This window comes from Hyperolius riggenbachi, chromosome 2 (genome assembly GCF_040937935.1).
Source record: "Hyperolius riggenbachi isolate aHypRig1 chromosome 2, aHypRig1.pri, whole genome shotgun sequence".
Lineage (NCBI taxonomy): Eukaryota > Metazoa > Chordata > Amphibia > Anura > Hyperoliidae > Hyperolius > Hyperolius riggenbachi.
In genome coordinates, this window is record NC_090647.1 from 467,051,300 (window position 1) to 467,071,267 (window position 19,968).

The 19,968-nt window shown below is 44.8% G+C and overlaps 2 protein-coding genes across 4 annotated transcripts in view; one reads left to right on the top strand and one right to left on the bottom strand.

The window, feature by feature from the left end:
- KIAA0753 (KIAA0753 ortholog) overlaps positions 1-19,968 on the top strand; it is a 290,703-nt gene that overhangs the window by 189,807 nt on the left and 80,928 nt on the right. Inside the window, exon 1 of one of the 2 annotated variants that reach the window (XM_068270189.1) lies at positions 7,751-7,858. The exons of the other annotated variant lie outside the window; for it this stretch is intronic. The gene's annotated coding sequence lies outside the window, so the exon portion shown is untranslated. Of the gene's footprint in view, positions 1-7,750; positions 7,859-19,968 lie in introns of those variants that run through there. 2 annotated transcript variants of the gene reach the window in all.
- TXNDC17 (thioredoxin domain containing 17) overlaps positions 32-19,968 on the bottom strand; it is a 27,796-nt gene continuing 7,859 nt past the window's right edge. For both annotated transcript variants that reach the window (XM_068270196.1, XM_068270195.1), the window contains exons 2-4: positions 10,036-10,117; positions 1,603-1,678; positions 32-478 (exon numbers count right to left, since the gene is read on the bottom strand). In XM_068270196.1, the coding sequence (XP_068126297.1) occupies positions 413-478; positions 1,603-1,678; positions 10,036-10,117 (224 nt within the window). In that variant the 3' untranslated portion in view covers positions 32-412. The remainder of the gene's footprint in view (positions 479-1,602; positions 1,679-10,035; positions 10,118-19,968) is intronic.

A 19,968-nucleotide genomic window follows, 5' to 3' on the forward strand; every position in this document is an offset into this window, starting at 1 on the left:
TGACATATACACATCGAAAGGCCATCAAGCATTTGAGGTTATATGCTTTATTTGTAGTAAATTAAACCATTGTTACAGATGATATCCAGTACAATTTCATAGTGTTCTTTATTGCTCAAAGGAAGGTTATAAAAAGAGGAGATCAAACAAGGAGACTTGAATGACTAATATATAAAAGCAGTATTATTGGACGTGCTGGGATATTTATTCTTCCCTAGAGATGAAGGAAATGCACGGGTTTCTGAATAGCCATGACAAATCAGTCGCTCGTCTGAGACATCAAAACATGTCTTATAAATGTAGGCGAAAGACCTGACAGAGTGCATCTTTGGTTTCATACACCTCTCTAGGCCTCCATATAAAGAGTTTAATCATCCATTTCTGCCATAAGCAAAGCAGCAAATCTGCAAAATTATTCTTCAAACAGCATGCGGATCAGCTCTGCGTTGAAACATTGCTCTTCTGTCAACTTCTGAGGCTGTAAAAAGACAAGATGAAAATAGTGTATGAGATTGCAGTTATATAATGGCATACAAAGTTTAATATAAAAATGTATGCAGTCATATTTCAGCAAGCGATTAAAAAGGTACCCTAAGCACTTGTTAAAAATGAAATTGTGACTTACCTGAGGCTTCCTCCAGCCCACCGTAGCCTGCAAGGTCCCCGGGCCTCCTCCTGGCTCCATTATGGTACAACTTCAGCCTGAAGTTGTCAGGCCTGCTTCCCGCTTTGCCGTTTCGAGTCATCTCACCAGCCGGCGTCAGAGTCCTGCGCATGTACGGTTTTCTAATATTGAACCGCACATGCGGTGGACTCTCACGCCAGACTACGGTGGGCTGGAGGAAGCTCCAGGTAAGTCACAATTTAATTTTTAATAAGTACTCAGGGTCCCTTCAAGGCAGAGGAAGATCGCTTATTGGCTGCCATAGAACAATGCATTTTGCTAATTATTTTCCATGATTAAAGCAAACCTGTAAGAAAAATAATTGTCACCCTCCTATTCCCTGCCCCGTTCACTACTCTTAAATTAACCCTGTAATGGGGAGAAAAAAAAAAAAAAAACACAACCCATGGGATACTTACCTCGGGAGGCCTTGTCCTCCACAGCAGTGGCGATCCAGCTCTGGGACCCCCTTGAAGGTCTTTGTCGACACTTGTCAACCTGTGCGAATACACAGCAGCGCCTCCCCATTCGGGCTCCGGGAGGAATAGCAAAGCCCAATCAGGTCTGCCCTACTGCGCCCTGAGCGTACTGCGCAGGCCCAGTATGGTCTGTGCCTGTGCAGTCACACTTTAAAGTCTGAAATTCCAGAAGTGAACCGCAGGTGGGGCCATAGCATCAGTGAGTGGCTGCGCGGGCACAGGATGTCTGCAGGGGAGCATTAGAAGCCCCAGGTAATTTCAACTCATTTTCCCCCGACCCCTACAGTATTCCTTTAACAGAGAGTCACAATTTTTAAGGCGTGATTATGAGAACCACAAGGATCTTACAATGCACAGAGGCATGTGGATCCAGCATGAACACCTCTGAGGTAAGCACGCTCATCTCAGGTAGCTTTGCGTAAAAAGGGTAAGTTTGCCAAACAGAGAATAAAAACTTACCGTCCCAACTTTAGCAAGAGTAGGAACACCAGTGAGATGCATTTTTTGTTTAAAAGGATTTGTTGGATCCTTCCAGCTGCAAGAAACACAACAGGACATTAGTGATGTGATGATTAAAACAGAATACAGTAGACTTGTTATAGTAAACTCTGGTATAGTAATGCGCTGGATAAAGTAAACTCAGTCCTCAGGTCCCAGCAAATGCATCTGTATAAATATACAATGTATGACCAATTCTGATATAATCAACTACTTTTCCTGGTCCTTTGGATTTTACAATAAAGGGATTCTACTGTAAATCATTTTTACAGTACTGTTATCTTCTCTGGCACTCCAGTTAAAGTGGATCCGAGAAACTTTTACTCATTGCAGAATTGTGTTCCTTTCATATAATTAATAGGGCATTCCTCAAGCCAAATACTTATAATTTTTTTTTTTTAATACTCTAATGCTACGTACACACATGCGACAAAGATCGTTCGTTGTGAACGACGAACGAACTTTTAATTGATGAAAGAACGACCTAAGTAAAGTTAGTTTTTAAATGTGTGTAACGATCTGATCGTTAGAACGAACGTTACATCACAAAATATAGGTAGAAGGCTGCGCATACCTGACCCAGTACTGTACAATTGAATGGTTGATCGCTGTGGCGCACACCGCCCCCCCTGGACTAAAATGTACGCAAAAATATAATATACTGGACATCTGCACCAACGTTGAGGTAAATCTCCAGAGCAGATGTCCTAACACTAAACTGACCTAAGTTAAAAGCAAATGTCTTTACCCTGGCAGCAGCTACGCTAAAATGTGTAACTTACATTTAATACAGACAGCAGAAAACAAAGCAAGCACTCACCAACATGGGCTACAACTGAATGACTCATCACCTCATAGTTCTGTAACTACCAGGCTAGCAGCACCCATTGTGCTATCCTGTTTTGCATGGTAAGTATTTAGTTTTGCACATGTTTTGCATCTGTCTGATTGCTGAGCGTGCATTTGAGCTATTTAAGCGGTGCATATGAGGTGATGAGTCATTCAGTTGTAGCCCATGTTGGTGAGCGCTTGCTTTGTTTTCTGCTGTCTGTATTGAATGTAAGTTACACATTTTAGCGTAGCTGCTGCCAGGGTAAAGACATTTGCTTTTAACTTAGGTCAGTTTAGTGTTCGGACATCTGCTCTGGAGATTTACCTCAACGTTGGTGCAGATGTCCAGTATATTATATTTTTGCATGCAAAACTATGATAGAAGCTAAAATTTCTCCATAGACCAGTATTGCATTGTTTGGATGCGGGCGTACATTTTAGTCTAGGGGGGGCGGTGTGCGCCACAGCGATTAACCATTCAATTGTACAGTACTGGGTCAGGGATGCGCAGCCTTCTACCTATATTTTGTTTTCACAGTTCTGTAACTACCAGGCTAGCAGCACCCATTGTGCTATCCTGTTTTGCATGGTAAGTATTTAGTTTTGCATATGTTTTGCATCTGTCTGATTGCTGAGTGTGCATTTGAGCTATTTAAGCGGTGCATATGAGGTGATGAGTCATTCAGTTGTAGCCCATGTTGGTGAGCGCTTGCTTTGTTTTCTGCTGAACGTTACATCACGTAAAGCAACTATTGCGCTTGCGCATAAAAATGAGAAGTTTCATGGAGAAATAGCGGAATGCGCATGTCAAGCCTAGTACGAACGACTGTTTCCAACGATGTACTACTTTTGCAAACGATAGTCGTTGGAAAAAATCCGCCAAGCTAGATAGTTCGTTTTTAACGATCTATCTCGTCCGTCGTTAGACTTAATGATCGTTGGCTGCTTTTTTTTTTTTAAACGATCGTCGTTTGAAACGATCGGGGAACGATCGTTTCAAACGACTATAGTCGCATGTGTGTACGCACATTTATTCCCTATAAACTAAACAAGCCTCGTCCACAGCTTATCTAGTGCATTGGCACCTTGAGACCCATGTAGCAAGTGCTTATGGGAGCTCAGTCTGGGCAGGAGGAGGTGTTACTAGCCAAAGATTTCAGAGGCAGAGGGAGGGAGGGAGGAAGGAGAGTGAAGTTTTCACAGGCTGAAGGCTGGAGATACAGATCAGCTTGCCTGTGTGTAATGATGACAATCAGAACATGGCTGCTCTCGTATATCACAGGAAGAAATAATCATATACTATTAAAGCCATTTGCAGCTAGATTCTCTGTGTAAACTATCTAACCTTTAGATAAGATATATAGACAAGTTACTTGTTATAGTTATTTTTTCAACTCGGATCCGCATTAAAGGGAACCTAAACTGAGAAGGATATGGATTTTTCCTTTTAAAATAATACCAGTTGCCTGAGTCGCCTGCTGATCCTGTGTCTCTAATACTTTTAGCCACAGCCCCTGAACAAGCATGCAGATCAGGTGATCTGACTGAAGTCAGACTGGATTAGCTGCATGCTTGTTTCAGGGTGTGATTCAGCCACTATTGCAGCCACAGAGATCAGCGGACTGCCAGGCAGCTGGTATTGTTTAACAGGAAACATGCATATCACTCTCAGTTAAGGTTCCCTTTAAGTGAGTCTGTAGGCTTGAGACATGTTCTGTTTCTATTCAGGGGCGGGGCATCACAAGATGACGTCACACAGCAGGCGGGGTAAGTGAGGAGAATAAATGCTCTCAGTCGAGAGGGATTGGGCGCTGCTGTACACATGCTGGATTCTTGCAGAGGCAGTCATCATTGGCCACGACGCTTCAAGTGTGTGTACGAAGCTTTGGGTACAACCGTGGGTGCCTTTGATAAGACTGATAAAACCAACGTATACAGACATAAGGGAGAGAGCCCTGCTCTTACAAGCGTATGATCCAGACATAAGCTTTCTACACTTGCTAGATCAGGCCTAGGCAAACTTTACGCGGCCCAGGCCGTATTGTGCGGACCGCATGCCTGAAATGCCAACCCCCCTCCCCCCATGAAAAGTTGCGAGCAGGCAATTTTTAAACTCACCTTGTTCACCTATTTCCCAAGCCACAGCTCCATGGCAACAGGGCGTCACATGATGTGACGTCAAGACATGTCATCTTATTACACGCAGACGTTTCCTAACGTCACACCTTGTGACGCCCTGTTGCCATGGAGACACGAGACATCGGTGAGCATGGAGAGTTTCAAAATCCCCTGCTGCCCACTCACAAATTTTCAGGGGGAAAAGAGGGGAATCCGGAAGCCTGTCAGAGGGCCAGAAAGCAGCGCACACAGGCCAGATCCGGCCCACAGAGCTGCGCTACATGAAACTCAGCTGAGGCTGCGGAGACTAGCATGTGCACAGTGGCACCTGACCCACTGTTGGCACATCGGCCAGCAAGCAGCCTGGCAGATCGATGTGGCAGATAACACTGCTCTCCCCACGCAACACTGCTCACCGGGTGACATTTCTCGTATGCTGCTCCATTGGCCCTCATCTCTCCCCCCCTCCCCGGCATAGCAACAGGCTAGCACTGCATCTGTACAGTCTCAGCCCTGCAATATTGCCCAAGGGATCAAGTCCAGTGACATACCTCACACAGCCTGAAGCCAAGGAATTATTTATCTTGTTCAGAAATAAAAAAACGGAGCATGCAATGTTTATGAAAGTATCCAAATCTTGTGATCTAAATAGGATTAATCTGATAGAGCTCCTGCAGTGGTGAACAAACTACCATCCTCTGTGCAGGAACCAGCAGTTACAGATATGACATCACTTATGTGCGACAGCACAAACTGTTAGTGTACTACTTCCTGTGCAAAAAGGGACTATGGCGAAAAATTGTAACATTTACAATATGTGCAAACATAAAAAAGTAAGAAGTACGTTTTTTCCCCGAGTAATATGAGCCATACATTATTTTTCTCCTACGTTGCTGCCACTTACAGTAGGTAGTAGAAATCTGACAGAAGTGACAGGTTTTGGACTAGTCCATCTCTTCGTAGGGGATTCTCAGCAAGGCTTTTATTCTTTATAAAGATATTCCCTAAAAAGCATTTAAACAAGGGCAAAAAAACAGATCCAGAAAATTAGACCTGTAAGCTTAACATCAGTTGTATGCAAACTATTTGAGGGGTTACTAAGATACTATACATGACTTCATAGTAGAAAATAATCTTATTTCTCAGCATCAACATGGGTTTACTAAAGACAGGTCCTGTTTGACCAACATGCTCAGCTTTTATGAGGTAGTGAATGCTAATGTGGATATATGATAATGTGGATATTGGGAATGCTGTAGATGTGATATACTTGGACTTTGCAAAGGCCTTCGACACTGTTCCCCACAAAAGTCTGGTGCAAAAGTTGAGGTTGCAAGAACTGGGGAAGAGTCTGTGTGCATGGATAGGGAACTGGCTAATGGACAGAAAACAAAGAGTTGTAGTCAATGGATCATACTCAAAATTGGTGACTGTAAGCAGTGGGGTCCCACAGGGGTCTGTACTGGGTCCAGTACTCTTCAATTTATTTATTAATGACCTAGTAGATACAGTAGTAAGCAATGTTGCCATTTTTGCAGATGACACAAAATTGTGAAGAACCATCAACTCACAGGAAGATAGGGACATACTGCAACATGATCTGGATATGATAGCTATATGGACACAAATGGCAGATGAAATTCAATGTTATAAAATGTAAAGTCATGCATTTTGGTCGTACCAATGGTCTAGCACCATACAAAATAAAAATGGGATACAGTTGAAGACATCAAACTTGGAGAAGGACTTAGGAGTACTCATCGACAACAAGTTAAATAATTGTACTCAATGCCAAGCCGCTGCAGATAAAGCTAACAAAATTTTGGGATGCATTAAAAGGGAAATAAAAACTCGAGATGCTAGCATAATATTGCCCCTGTTTAACTCTCTAGTAAGGCCACATCTGGAATATGGAATTCAGTTCTGGGCACCACATTACAGGAAAGATGTTGCAGTATTAGAGCAGGTGCAGAGACGAGCAACAAAATTGATACATGGGATGGAAGGTCTCAATTACTAAGAAAGGTTAGATAAACTGGGTTTATTTAGTCTAGAGAAAAGATGCATTAGAGGGGATCTAATTAACATGTATAAATACGTCAGAGCGCAATATAAAAGCTTGGCGGATGAGCTTTTTGTCCCTAGGCATTCTCAAAGGACATGATCTGCGCATGGAGGAAAAATGTTTTAGCCATTTATTTAGGAAAGGGTTCTTTACAGTAAGAGTGCTTAAGATGTGGAATGCATTGCCACAGGAAGTAGTTATGGCAAATTCTATACCTGCATTTAACCAGCCTGGCGGTATGGACGAGCTCAGCTCGTCCATCACCGCCGGAGGCTGCCGCTCAGGCCCTGCTGGGCCGATTTGCATGAAATAAAGTGCAGCACACGCAGCCGGCACTTTGCCAGCCGCGTGTGCTGCCCGATCGCCGCCGCTCTGCGGCGATCCGCCGCGAGCAGCGGCGAAAGAGGGTCCCCCCAGCCGCCCGAGCCCTGCGCAGCCGGAACAAATAGTTCCGGCCAGCGCTAAGGGCTGGATCGGAGGCAGCAGACGTCAGGACGTCGGCTGACGTCGATGACGTCACTCCGCTCGTCGCTATGGCGACGATCTAAGCAAAACAAGGAAGGCCGCTCATTGCGGCCTTCCTTGTTTATTCTGGGCGCCGGAGGCGATCGGAAGAACGCCTCCGGAGCGCCATCTAGTGGGCTTTCATGCAGCCAACTTTCAGTTGGCTGCATGAAATAGTTTTTTTTTTATTAAAAAAAAACCCTCCCGCAGCCTCCCTGGCGATCTTATCAGAACGCCAGGGTGGTTAAAGGGGGCTTAGATGCTTTCCTTGCGTTGAAAGACATCCATGGCTACAATTACTAGGTAATGCCCAGTGATGTTGATCCAGGGATTTTATCTGGATTGCCATCTGGAGTCGGGAAGGAATTTTTTTCCCTTTTGGGGCTAATTGGACCATGCCTTGTAAGGGGTTTTCGCCTTCCTCTGGATCAACAGGGATATGTGAGGGAGCAGGCTGGTGTTGTACTTTGTTCTCTGGTTGAACTCGATGGACGTATGTCTTTTTTCAACCCAAGTAACTATGTAACAATGTAATGATGCTGGCCAGCTTCCCTGCTCGCTACACAGTTTTTTGGCAGTTGGACAGAGCAACTGCCATTCACCAAGTGCTTTAGAAAATAAATAAATCCCTGAAAATCCCCTACGAAGAGATGGACTAGTCCAAAACCTGTTGCTTCTGTCAGATTTCTACTACCTACTGTAAGTGACAGCAACATAGGAGAAAGTGGGAGCTAGTCTACTTTAGGGGACCCACCGCAAATCCCCATAGACAATTTCAGCTGGGCTACAGAAACGGAACAAAGGTCTTCTGTTTGCTTGTTTAAACCTCCACAAGCCTTATATCCTCTGGTAGCTAAGAATGCCCTCTAACGAATTTTGCGGGTTTCGGTCAAAAAAAAGTTGTAACTGACTGTACAGGAGCCGCCAAACGGCCGCAATTTCGGGTCCGTCAGCCATCTTGGTTCTGCTCTGCAGGTCGTTTCTTCCTCCTCATTGGAGGGATTGTTCGGTGGGGGCGTGCCAGATTCTGTCAGCAGCTAACAAACCCTCCAATGAGGAGGAAGAAAGGACCTGCACAGCAGAACGAAGATGGCCAACGGAACCGAGATTAAGGCCGTTCGGCGGCTCCTACACAGCCCATTTCAACTCTTTTTTTGACCGAAAACCTCACAATTCATTAGAGGATATGCTTACCTATCCATGGGTATAAGGCTTGTGGGGGTTTAAACAAGGTGAAAGCTGACATTTGTTCCGTTTCTGCAGCCCAGCTGAAAGTGTCTATGGGGATTTGCGGTGGGTCCCCTAAAGTAGACTAGCTCCAGGAAGTGATTTATGGCTCATTTTACAAAAAAAAAAAAAAAAAAAAAAAGAAAGTGTACTTCTTGTTTGTATATATTTGCACATATTTTAAATTGTACAATTTTTCGCCATAGTGCCCCGCATGTACAGTACAAACCTTTGCGTATACTGCAGTAGTTAAAGGACAGCTATTTTTTCTTAAAAGGAAAACCAGAGACAAACTATATTCAAAGTTTTATACATACCTGGGGCTTCCTCCAGCCCCATCCGCACGGATCACTCCCACATCGCATCTTCTGGCCTCTTTATCTTCTATCCCCAGTCCCATAACTTCAATCAGCCGCGGCCAGTATGAGCATGCCCAGTGCGCTCTCTCCGTCTGAGAAGAATAGTGCTGCACAAGTGCAGTCCTATTCTCCGCCGGAGAGACACGGAGGGAGCGCACTGCACTTGCTCGGACTGGCCGCGACTGGGGAAAGTTACGGGACCCAGTACAGAAGACAGAATGGCGGCGTGGGAGCGATCCGTGTGGATGGGGCTAGAGGAAGCCCTAGGTATGTATAAAACTTTGAATATAGTTCATCTCTGTGCCTGAGATGAGGGGGAATAAAAGTTTTATACAGACCTGGAGCTTCCTCCAGCCCTCTCCGCACAGATCACTCCCTCGCCGGCATCTAAATCCTCCTAGATGCTCTGGTAGCAGCCCCTTTCTCCGCAGCCAGTCTGCGCAGGTGCAGTGCGGCCAAGCAGGCTCCCCTGACTTGCTGCCGCGGCTAGGAGCATGGCGGGGTGGGTGCGTGCGGCCATGCAGCAGTACAATGCATGTGCAGAATGCCCGACTGGCCTTGGTAAACAGGGCTGATACTGGACCATCTGGGAGGATTTAGACGCCGGTGTGAGAGTGATCTGCATGGAGGGGGCTGGAAGAAACACCAGGTATGTATAAAAAAAATCAATAAAAAAATGATTCCCCGTCGACCTCAGGTTCACTTTAAAAACCACTTAAGGACCAAGCTCTCTATGCCTGATCTGAGCAGCGTGGGCTCTCCAGCCCACAGCACAGATCAGGTTTGCAGCATGGCGATCAGACTCCCCCCCCCCCCCCCCCCCCTTTTTCACCCCTAAAAGGGGGGAGGAAATGTCCTGCTGGGGGGGGGGGGGGGGTCTGATCGCCGCCGGCTGCCTGTGATTTGTGGGGGGGCTCCTCAAAGCAAAGAGTTTTGTGATTAACGGCAATCGCAAACGCATTGCATGCAGCATTTTAAGGTGATTTGGGAGTGATTGCGATTAGCGTGCTATAGAAGCGCTAATCGCGATCGCTCAAACACGGATTTGTACAGTAATTTTACCCCAATAATCAAGGTAAAAAAAAAAAATCACCCGTGCAACACACTAGTGCTAGAGTTTTGCCTTTTTTCAAGTGTGAATGGGCAATCATGAAGAGGCTGAGAGGTGCAGACAAGCTAAACAGCTAAACATTCATACCTGCACAAGGGCTTCAGTGAAATGAATAAAGCAATGCAGGTATATGGCAGTACAAGAAATCATCACTGTACATGCAATCAGCAAAGACTTACTAAGGTCTATCTCCAACCTGGCAGTATATGAAGATTGCACCTTCTGGGAGGTGGCACAGCTCCCCACGTATGATTGGCTCAGCTGAAGGAAAGGAAAAAAAAAAAAAAGGGAGGAAATAGATATACAATGTTATTAATGTATACAATGCCACAAAAGGCCTTAAAGAGAATCTGTATTGTTAAAAATCGCACAAAGCTCCAGGTCCAGATGGCCTCACGGCATCGTATTATAAGAAGTTCGAACATAAATTAGCCCCCCATATGCTGAGATTTTTTAACACAATTATGAAAAGTACTATCCCTCCTCCAGAATTTTTAGCCTCTTCATTGATAGTTATCCCAAAACCAAATAGAGATCCACTTCTAGTTAAAAACTATCGTCCCATCTCCCTTTTAGGGATAGATTACAAGATTTTAACCTCCATCTTAGCCAATAGACTAAATTCGGCTCTCCCCATCTTGATTAATAAAGATCAAGTAGGTTTTATTCCATTACGCCAAGCAGCAGACAATATTAGAAAAATAATTGACATACAATATTATTGCAAAAAGTCAAAGGTTAATCTAGCTTTGCTATCCTTAGATATGGAAAAGGCCTTTGACCTGGTGAAATGGCCATATATGAAAGAGGTCTTGAAAAAATATGGATTTTCTGGAAATTTTTTAAATGCTATAAACGCATTATATTCAATACCCTCTATGTCTATGAAAATGCCTTCAACTAATAAAACCTCCTTTCCAATTCAACGTGGAACCAGACAGGGATGCCCATTATCTCCTGGTATTTTTGCACTCATGATGGAGCCATTGGCTAATGCCATTCGGCAATCACATGAAGTACTGGGAGTTCAAATTGGTAACAAAGAACACAAGATCTGTCTTTTTGCGGACGATATCTTTTTGACATTGATATCTCCTCATACTTCTATACCTAACACCCTAGATATAATCCAACATTTTTCAAAATTCTCTGGTTTTAAACTTAATTTAGATAAATCAGAACTCATGCTCACCAGGTCCCCATATAATGGAACATCAAATCTAGCTACGAAATTAGGAATTCAACCCCAACCAAAATCAATTAAATACCTTGGTATAAACCTTACTCGCGACCCAGACCAACTGTATGATGGTAACTATTAAACTCTATATAGAAAACTCCATTCAGATTTACTAAAATGGAACGATCTCCCTATATCACTATCAGGAAGAATTACTTCGGTCAAGATGACACTTCTTCCACGTCTTTTATATCTGTTCAGAGTTCTCCCAATCCCTATCAAGAAATTTGCAATCCATAACCTTCAGAAACAGATACAGAAATTTATATGGAAACAACGTAAACCCAGAATTAAGTATGAAACCTTAACGAGGCCCAAAGATAAAGGAGGACTAGGAGCTCCGGCCCTATGGAATTATTATGTGGCTTCTCAGATCACTCAATTAGCTATAGTTAATGCTGGAAGGGCTGCGCCACTGTGGGTAGATCTCGAATCACAACTATTATTACCACTATCTATGCCTGCTATAATGTGGGCAACCAAAATACCTTACCAAAAAATAAAGTATCTCCCATATCAGCACATTCCTTCAAAATATGGCAAAAATATAGATATCCATACGGCCTACAATCTCCAGTATCTTGCATGACTCATCTACTTAGAAATCCAGATTTCCCCCAAGGACATGACAAGAGTAACTTCATATGGTGGTATAACAATAATCTGATTTTTCTTGGTAAATTTCTGAAATCATTTAAATTGATGTCAGTATCTACCTTATTTGAAAACTATACAATCCCAATAACAGAACATCTTAGAGCCAAAAAGATCCTTCAATTTCTACACTCACTAGATGGAGATAATGAAACTTTGGGGTACACTTCTTTTGAAAATAGATGCAAAGGACGTTCACTAGATAGGGGTTTTATTTCTGAAATATATTCAATATTGCAACATCACGATATGATCCCTAAATTAAAATGTCAAAATGATTGGGAAAAAGACTGCTCTATAGACATATCAGATGCCAAATGGTCGCATTGCTGTACACAACTTACTAAAAGTAGCTTATTTTACTCGTCCATAGAGACATCAATTAAACTTTTCCATAGAGTCTATTATACCCCCACGAAGTTACATTTATTTTCTGACACACAATCAGATCTATGTTATAGAGGATGTTTAAAAAAAGGTGATATATGGCATATATGGTGGGAATGTCCCATAGCAAAAATATACTGGAAGAGAATCTGGGATAAAATCAAATTAATAACAGGTAAATCTATACATTTCGATCCCACAGTGGCGCTTCTTGGCAATAAACCTACAGGCATACCTTATTCCACACATAAATTCATACAATTTGTTATGGCCCAAGCCAAGAGACATTTAGCCTCAAAATGGCGTTCCTCATCACTACTGGTAGAAACAGTCTTCCAATCTTTGAATGAAACAATGCAATCTGAGCATATTCTAGCTAAATTAAATGATAAAACGGATAACTTTTTCAAGATCTGGGATAAATGGATATCATGGCAAGATAATCAAGGCCTCTCCTACACACTACACTCATTTTAATTTCTTCTATGTGGACATCACTCATATATATGTTTATAGTCACCAGGGTATATGATATCAGGACAAGAAACCTAGTCAGAGCTGGGACAAGGTCCTCCAGCACCCAAGGCTGAGACCCCAAAGTGCGCCCCTCCATCCCTCCCACCCCAGCCATCACACACTGATTGCTATTAGACTAAGAGGCGCCACAGGGCCCACAACCTCCCCAACACCTTAATATGTAGTTATCTGGCTTGCAGTCACTGCCATGTATCCCCTTTTCTTATTTCTTTCTGCTTCAAACACAATTAGGAATGACAGCTGAATGAATTCTGCGCCCCCTCTTACACTGCGCCCTGAGGCTGGAGCCTCTCCAGCCTATGCCTCGGCCCGGCCCTGAACCTAGTTATGTTTAAATGTTTGTATATAGATTTTCCTGTTCCCCTAACCCTCCCTCCTAAATTTTCACTTCCTTCCCCCAATGTTGGGTCAGTTTGGTGCCGGTTGGTATGATGTGACAACCCCACCCACGGCACCGACTGTCTTAACTTGTCTCCTTATATCATTATCTTCCCTCCCTCCTCTTTTTTCCCTTTAAATGGAGGAAGAACCACTTATTTTACCAAAATATTGTTAGTTATTAAAAGCTATACATTCAAGTATTTCATTTTATCTTAACCATTTATGTATGCTAACATGCTTTTCCCCTAAGTGGGGTACTTCTTGTTATTTACTGTTATAACTATCTGTAATGTGATTTTTCCTTTCAATAAAAACCCTTGGGGAAAAAAAAAAAAAATCGCACAAAAGTAAACATACCAGTGCGTTAGGGGACATCTCCTATTACCCTCTGACACAATTTCGCCGCTCCTCGCCGCATTAAAAGTGGTTAAAAACAGTTTTAAAAAGTTTGCTTATAAACAAACAAAATGGCCACCAAAACAGGAAGTAGGTTGACGTACAGTATGTCCACACATAGAAAATACATCCATACACAAGCAGGCTGTATACAGCCTTCCTTTTGAATCTCAAGAGATCATTTGTGTTTCTTTCCCCCTGTTCTCATGCACTGAAGTTTGAGGCTGCTTGTTTCTTCCTGCAAACAGCTTTGCCCTTGTCTGTAATTCTTCAGTATGTGAAAGCCCAGCCAGCTCAGAGGACGATTTATCCAGCTTATAAAAGATAAGAGAGAAGAGAGAAGCTGCTCTAATCCTGATAATTCCCCGCTGGAGCCGGGAAGGTAAATATTTACATCCCCGCCGTTCAGGGGGAGCTTTATCGCTGCTGCTGCCGCCGCCGTGGGACACAGGAGGATGGGGAAAGCCTCAATAGGATCCAGATGCTTCCCCCACCCGAGGTGAGTACCCCCAGGGGAACTTTGTTTAGTTACAAATTTTCTTTAACCTGCCTGGCGTTCTATTAAGTTCGCCAGGGAGGCTGCGGGAGGGTTTTTTTTTAATAAAAAAAAAACTATTTCATGCAGCCAACTGAAAGTTGGCTGCATGAAAGCCCACTAGAGGGCGCTCCGGAGGCGTTCTTCCGATCGCCTCCGGCGGCCAGAAGTAACACGGAAGGCCGCAATGAGCGGCCTTCCGTGTTTCGCTTACCTCGTCGCCATGGAGACGAGCGGAGTGACGTCATGGACGTCAGCCGCCTCCGATCCAGCCCTTAGCGCTGGCCGGAACTTTTTGTTCCGGCTACGCTGGGCTCAGGCGGCTGGGGGGGGGGGGACCCTCTTTCGCCGCTGCATGCGGCGGATCGCCGCACTGCAGCGGCGATCAGGCAGCACACGCGGCTGGCAAAGTGCCGGCTGCGTGTGCTGCTTTTTATTTGAGCCAAATCGGCCCAGCAGGGCCTGAGCAGCAGGCTCCGGCGGTACTGGACGAGCTGAGTTCGTTCAGACCGCTCAGCAGGTTAAAGGACATCTGAAGTTAGAGGGATAAGGAGGCTACCATATATATTTCCTTTTAAACAATACCAGTTGCCTGGCTGTCCTGGTGATCTTTCTGGTCAACAGTGTCTGAATCACACACCTGAAACAAGCATGCAGCTAATCTTGTCAGATTTGTCATACTGGTAGGCAGCTGATCTGCATGCTTGTTCAAGGTCTATGGCTAGAAGTATTAAAAGGCAGAGGATCAGGACAGCCAGGCAATGCGCATTGTTTAAAAGGAAAAAATGTCAGCCTCTATATCCCTCTCACTGCAGGTTCTCTAACCACTTCAGCCTAACTGGACGAATAATTTTTGTCCAGTTAGGCTGTGCGCACTCCTGCGGGCCATGTGCGCTCCCGCGGCTCTTAGCAAAATGTACCAAAATGTACCACCCACAGAAAGCCTAATTGGTGGCGGAAAAAAGATATAGATCAATTCATTGTGATGAGTAGTGATAAAGTTATTGGCAAATGAATGGGAGGTGAAAGTTGCTCAGATGTAAAAAATTCTCAACCCTGTAGGCTGAAGTGGTTAAAGCTTCACTATGGGGAAAAAAATAAAATGTAGTTTTGGATAGTAAGGGAAGGGGATGAACCTCTATTTTATATTATGGTCTGATCCCCACCTGAGAGAGACTTCCTCTCGCTCTCGCCCCTGTAAGGGGGGGGGGGGGCAACATCTCTCCAACAGCAGCAGCAAATACAGCTTCTGTGTACTTCCTGCATCATGCAGAGTAAAGAAGAGAGATGGACAATGAATTGCAAATCATTCAGGCTTCCATGCAAATTGTCTGCAGCTTGGACTTGGGCCAATCATATTCAGCAGGCAGTGCATTGGACAGCCCAGATTCCAGGCTGCTTATCATCTGAATGCAAGCCAGAATTATCTGCGGCTGCAGAATTATTTACCATCTCCGGCGAAGGAATTAACTTCATTAAAGGGAACCCGAGGTCAGAGGTATATAGAGGCTGACATGTTTATTTCCTTTAAAATAATGCACATTGCCTGGCTGTCCTGCTGATCTTCTCCCTCTGATACTTTAAGCCAGTGATCTGCAAACTTGGCTCTCCAGTTGTTAAAGGGAAGGTCCAAGCAAAATTAAAAAAATGAGTTTCACTTACCTGGGGCTTCTACCAGCCCCATGCAGCCATCCTGTGCCCTCGTGGTCACTCACTGCTGCTCCAGTCCCCTGCTGGCAGCATGCCGACCTGGGAGGTCGGTGGATCGCATTGCGTACATTTTTACGCATACCCACATTAACACATACATTTTTACGCGTTAGTGGTGCCATGCGTACATTTTTACGCATTGAACCACTAACGCGTAAAAATGTATGTGTTAATGTTCCTGCACTAGCGGGTATGCGTAAAAATGTACGCAATGCGATCCGCCGACCTCCCAGGTCGGCATGCTGCCAGCAGGGGACTGGAGCAGCAGTGAGTGACTACAAGGGCGCAGGATGGCTGCATGGGGCTGGTAGGAGCCCCAGGTAAGTGAAACTCAATTTTTTTATTTTGCTTGGACCTTCCCTTTAAGGAACTACAAGTCCCACAATGCATTGCAGGAGTCTGAAAGCCACAGTCATGATTCATAAAGGCAAATGCATTGTGGGACTTTGGAGTTCCTTAAGAGCTGGAGAACCAAGTTTGCAGATCACTGCTTTAAAGGGAAGGTCCAAGCAAAAAAAAAAAATGAGTTTCACTTACCTGGGGCTTCTACCAGCCCCATGTAGCCATCCTGTGCCCTCGTAGTCACTCACTGCTGCTCCAGTCCCCCGCTGGCAGCTTTCTGACCTCGGAGGTCAGGGCCACATTTCATACATTTTTACGCATTCCAGCTAGTGCAGGAACAAAAATGTACAAGTTGCACCACTAATGCGTAAAAATGTATGTGTTAATGTTCCTGCACTAGCGGGAATGTGTAAAAATGTACGCAATTCGGCCCTGACCTCTGAGGTCAGAAAGCTGCCAGCGGGGGCCTGGAGCAGCAGTGAGTGACTACGAGGGCACAGGATGCCTACATGGGGCAGGTAGAATCCCCAGGAAAGTGAAACTCATTTTTTTTTTTTGCTTGGACCTTCCCTTTAAGCCATAGACCCTGAACAAGCATGCAGATCAAATGTCTGACAAATCTGACAAGATTAGCTGCATGCTGGTTTCAGGTGTGTGATTTAGACCTTACTGACAAGAAAGATCAGCAGGACTGCCAGGGGACTGGTATTGTTTAAAGTGGACCTAAATGCTTGCACAAGACAGAAGGAAAAACAGACAAATGCACCCGGTATGTATTTAGAGAGGTTAGCCTAATTCTCTCACATCTGTGAATCGAACGGTAATTTGATCTCTCAGCTGTGTTAGTTCAGAAATCTCCTCTGCCTTGGCAGAGCAGCTAATTTGTAAATACAGGATGTTAATCCTATGTCTGCTTCTGTGAAAGCTGGAATTAAACACAATGCAGATTTATTGCAGGTTTTTTTATCAGCTGTAACAAATATTTTTTTTTCTTTGAGGGTTAATATGCTGTCTCAGAGGCGCTTAATTTGAATCCTTGTGCAGATTGTTTGATACTCCTCCCTATATTGCCTGATGAAGCGGGGTTGAACCTGCGAAACGCATTGCATTTCTTTTTGGAGTTCCTAATAAATGTGTTTGACTGTCTGAATCGCAGTCGTTGACGTGTCTGCTTGAGGGAGGTAAGACCACCACTTCCTCCTTCAATTTTGCCATTTAAGTTGGTTTTTAAGCTCATTTAATCTAATCTTATACTTTTGGCGCCTCTGTTCATTGTATACAATGTTCCAACTCCAGCTCTGCATGTCACTTGCAGTAGAATCACGGACGAGCCAACCCCGACCATAAAGTCTTTTTTGGTCCCCAAGTCAGCTTATCCGCAGTGATATACGGCCGCCTCCTTGAAATTGTTCTCGTGAAACTGTGCTGGCTTATCCCTAATTCAGTTTAGAGGTGGTAGGGTGAGTTCCCTGGAGGTGAGAGGTCCAGGGCTTGCCCGCACTTCCCTCTAGGTGTCACATGGTGGTTTGGGGGCCCCAGTGAGTGCGAGAGACCTGGGGCCCCTGGGCTGTCATGTGGACCAGTGTTTGTGATTTTAAATTTATTTTTTGCAGCTTCTAGGATGCGGTTGACAGGTGAGTGGTTAGGGAGGGGACCGTGTGGGAGATGTGCCTACACGGGGCGTCCCTGTAAACGACGCAATTCACGATTGCGTCCAACCGAAGCCTCCCACCTGAATGCTAATCTATGTAATTCCTGCTAGGTATGGTACAGCAGGCAAAGGGTGTATGACAGTGCACCTGATTGGCTGACAAGCGTCTGCTGGCCAGATAGAGGCAGGATATTGCTCTGGCTGGAAGTTAGCAATTGTGTTTGTTGCAGTTGGCATTCAGTTTAGAGGTGGTGGGGTGAGTTCCCTGGAGGTGAGAGGTCCAGGGCTTGCCCGCACTTCCCTCTAGGTGTCGCATGGTGGTTTGGGGGCCCCAGTGAGTGAGAGAAATCTGGGGCCCCTGGGCTGTCATGTGGACCAGTGTTTGTGATTATCCCTAATCCCCACAGCTCTGCATGTTGTGGAAAAAGCTACATTCACCATAAATGTTCAGCTATTGCATTCCTCTAATGGTTAATCTCACTGATCTCTGCTTCTCTAATTAAGTGAACTTTGACACATTCTTCAAAAAAAAAAAAAAAAAAAAAAAAAAGGGAAGATGAGCCACCAAAGAGAACAGTTATGAAATGTCCTGAATAGATTCCTATCTGATGATAATGTCAGCCACCTACTTGCTGAAAGCAGAACTCTGGCCACAATTTAGGGCCGTTCCCACTGGCCACCGCGCACGGCTGCGAGACGCGTGGTGGCACTTCCTGGTCAGCGGGAACGCTGACGAATCCCAGAAGCAGTGCCATGCACAGCTTTGGGATTCATAGCCTCCCGCACGGAAACTGATGGCAATGTCGGCCGAATCGCTAAGGTAAGCGAATCGGCTGGTGGCGCCATAGTTTCCTATGGCAGAGTTTTCCCGCGCAGTTCGCCTGCGGGGAACTCTCCGAATTCGGACCTGTTTCTGCAATAGTGGAGACGGGCCCATAGAGATATGCTTTACCCATATAGTTGTAATGTTAAATGACAAAATAGCTACACCATGGCTCGTCTTATCTCTTATTAATGCTGAGGCTGCCGATACACTTTCTGTTCTGTAATGTAATGCAAAGTGCATACAGCACTGACCAATCCAAAATGAACTGCATTTGACTCGCCCAATTCCAACCAGCATACAATTTTCACGTAAATTGGAATTATCATATTTTACAGACTATGAGAGGCACCTAGGTTTAGAGGGCAAAATCGGGGGTAAAAAAGGTAGAAACACCAGGTGTGTCTAAGGTGCAGGAGGCACCTTATGGACCTTTTCCCCAGGCGGTCTCTAAGCTACTCTATCTGAACCACACTGCCCAGCTACACTACACTAATCCCTGCAGCACCCACCAGCTAAGCTACACAGCACTATATTACAATGCAAGACATTACACTACACTACACTACCACTTCAGCTCTCACTGGATTCCACCACTGCGCTCTTCTCCCCCCCCCCCCCTCACTCTAGTCCTGCTGATATAGACGTGTTACTCTTCCTGCAGCTGCTGATATAGCGGTACACTGCAGCCACCTGTTGCTATAAAGCTCCGGGTGCCACGTTTTTTCAGGTGCTGTACTTCCTTACGTGCCCTGCTGGTGTCACATTGTCAGAACCACTAATAAGAACGTATAGCACCAGGAAGAACAGACATCTGGGAGCTGTATAGCAACAGGCAGGTGCAGCGTATTGGGGGGAAAAAAAATGGAAATTATGCTAACGTATAGGTTGTAATAATTCACCCACACTATTCAGCCAATTAAGATGTTTCCGGTTGTAAACATTGCCGTGATTGGAGAACTGTTTCCTATGGACTTTCACACTGGCACACCTCAACCATACTAGTTTCAGATGATTTATGTGACCCAGTGAAAAAAAGTCCATAGGGAAATTCCACTAATGTGATTGGGTGGGCAGCACGCTCTCAAACTTCTAGGTTTCAGATAGGTTGTAGTAATAACGCAGAAAGGATTGGCAGCACTCAATCAGGCTGCAACTGAAATGAAACCAACAGAGGCATGCACTGCCCCCCAAGGACTTAGAGACTGAGGTTTTTTTTTTACCTTCTTTTGTTTAACTATCCTCTTCAGCTTTAATGCCAGAGTTAAATCGCTGCATCATCGCGGCAGAGGAGTGATTTATTTCCTAGTAACCGACCTGCAAAGTTCTACGACTTTGCTGGTCGCAGATTGTGCTGCCCTGGCTCGCAGGGCTTCTCTTCCTGGAGAGGCTGAGCTTTCAGCTGTAGCTCTGCCTCTCCGCAACCAATCTCTGCAGATCTCTGCCTCCTCCCTGC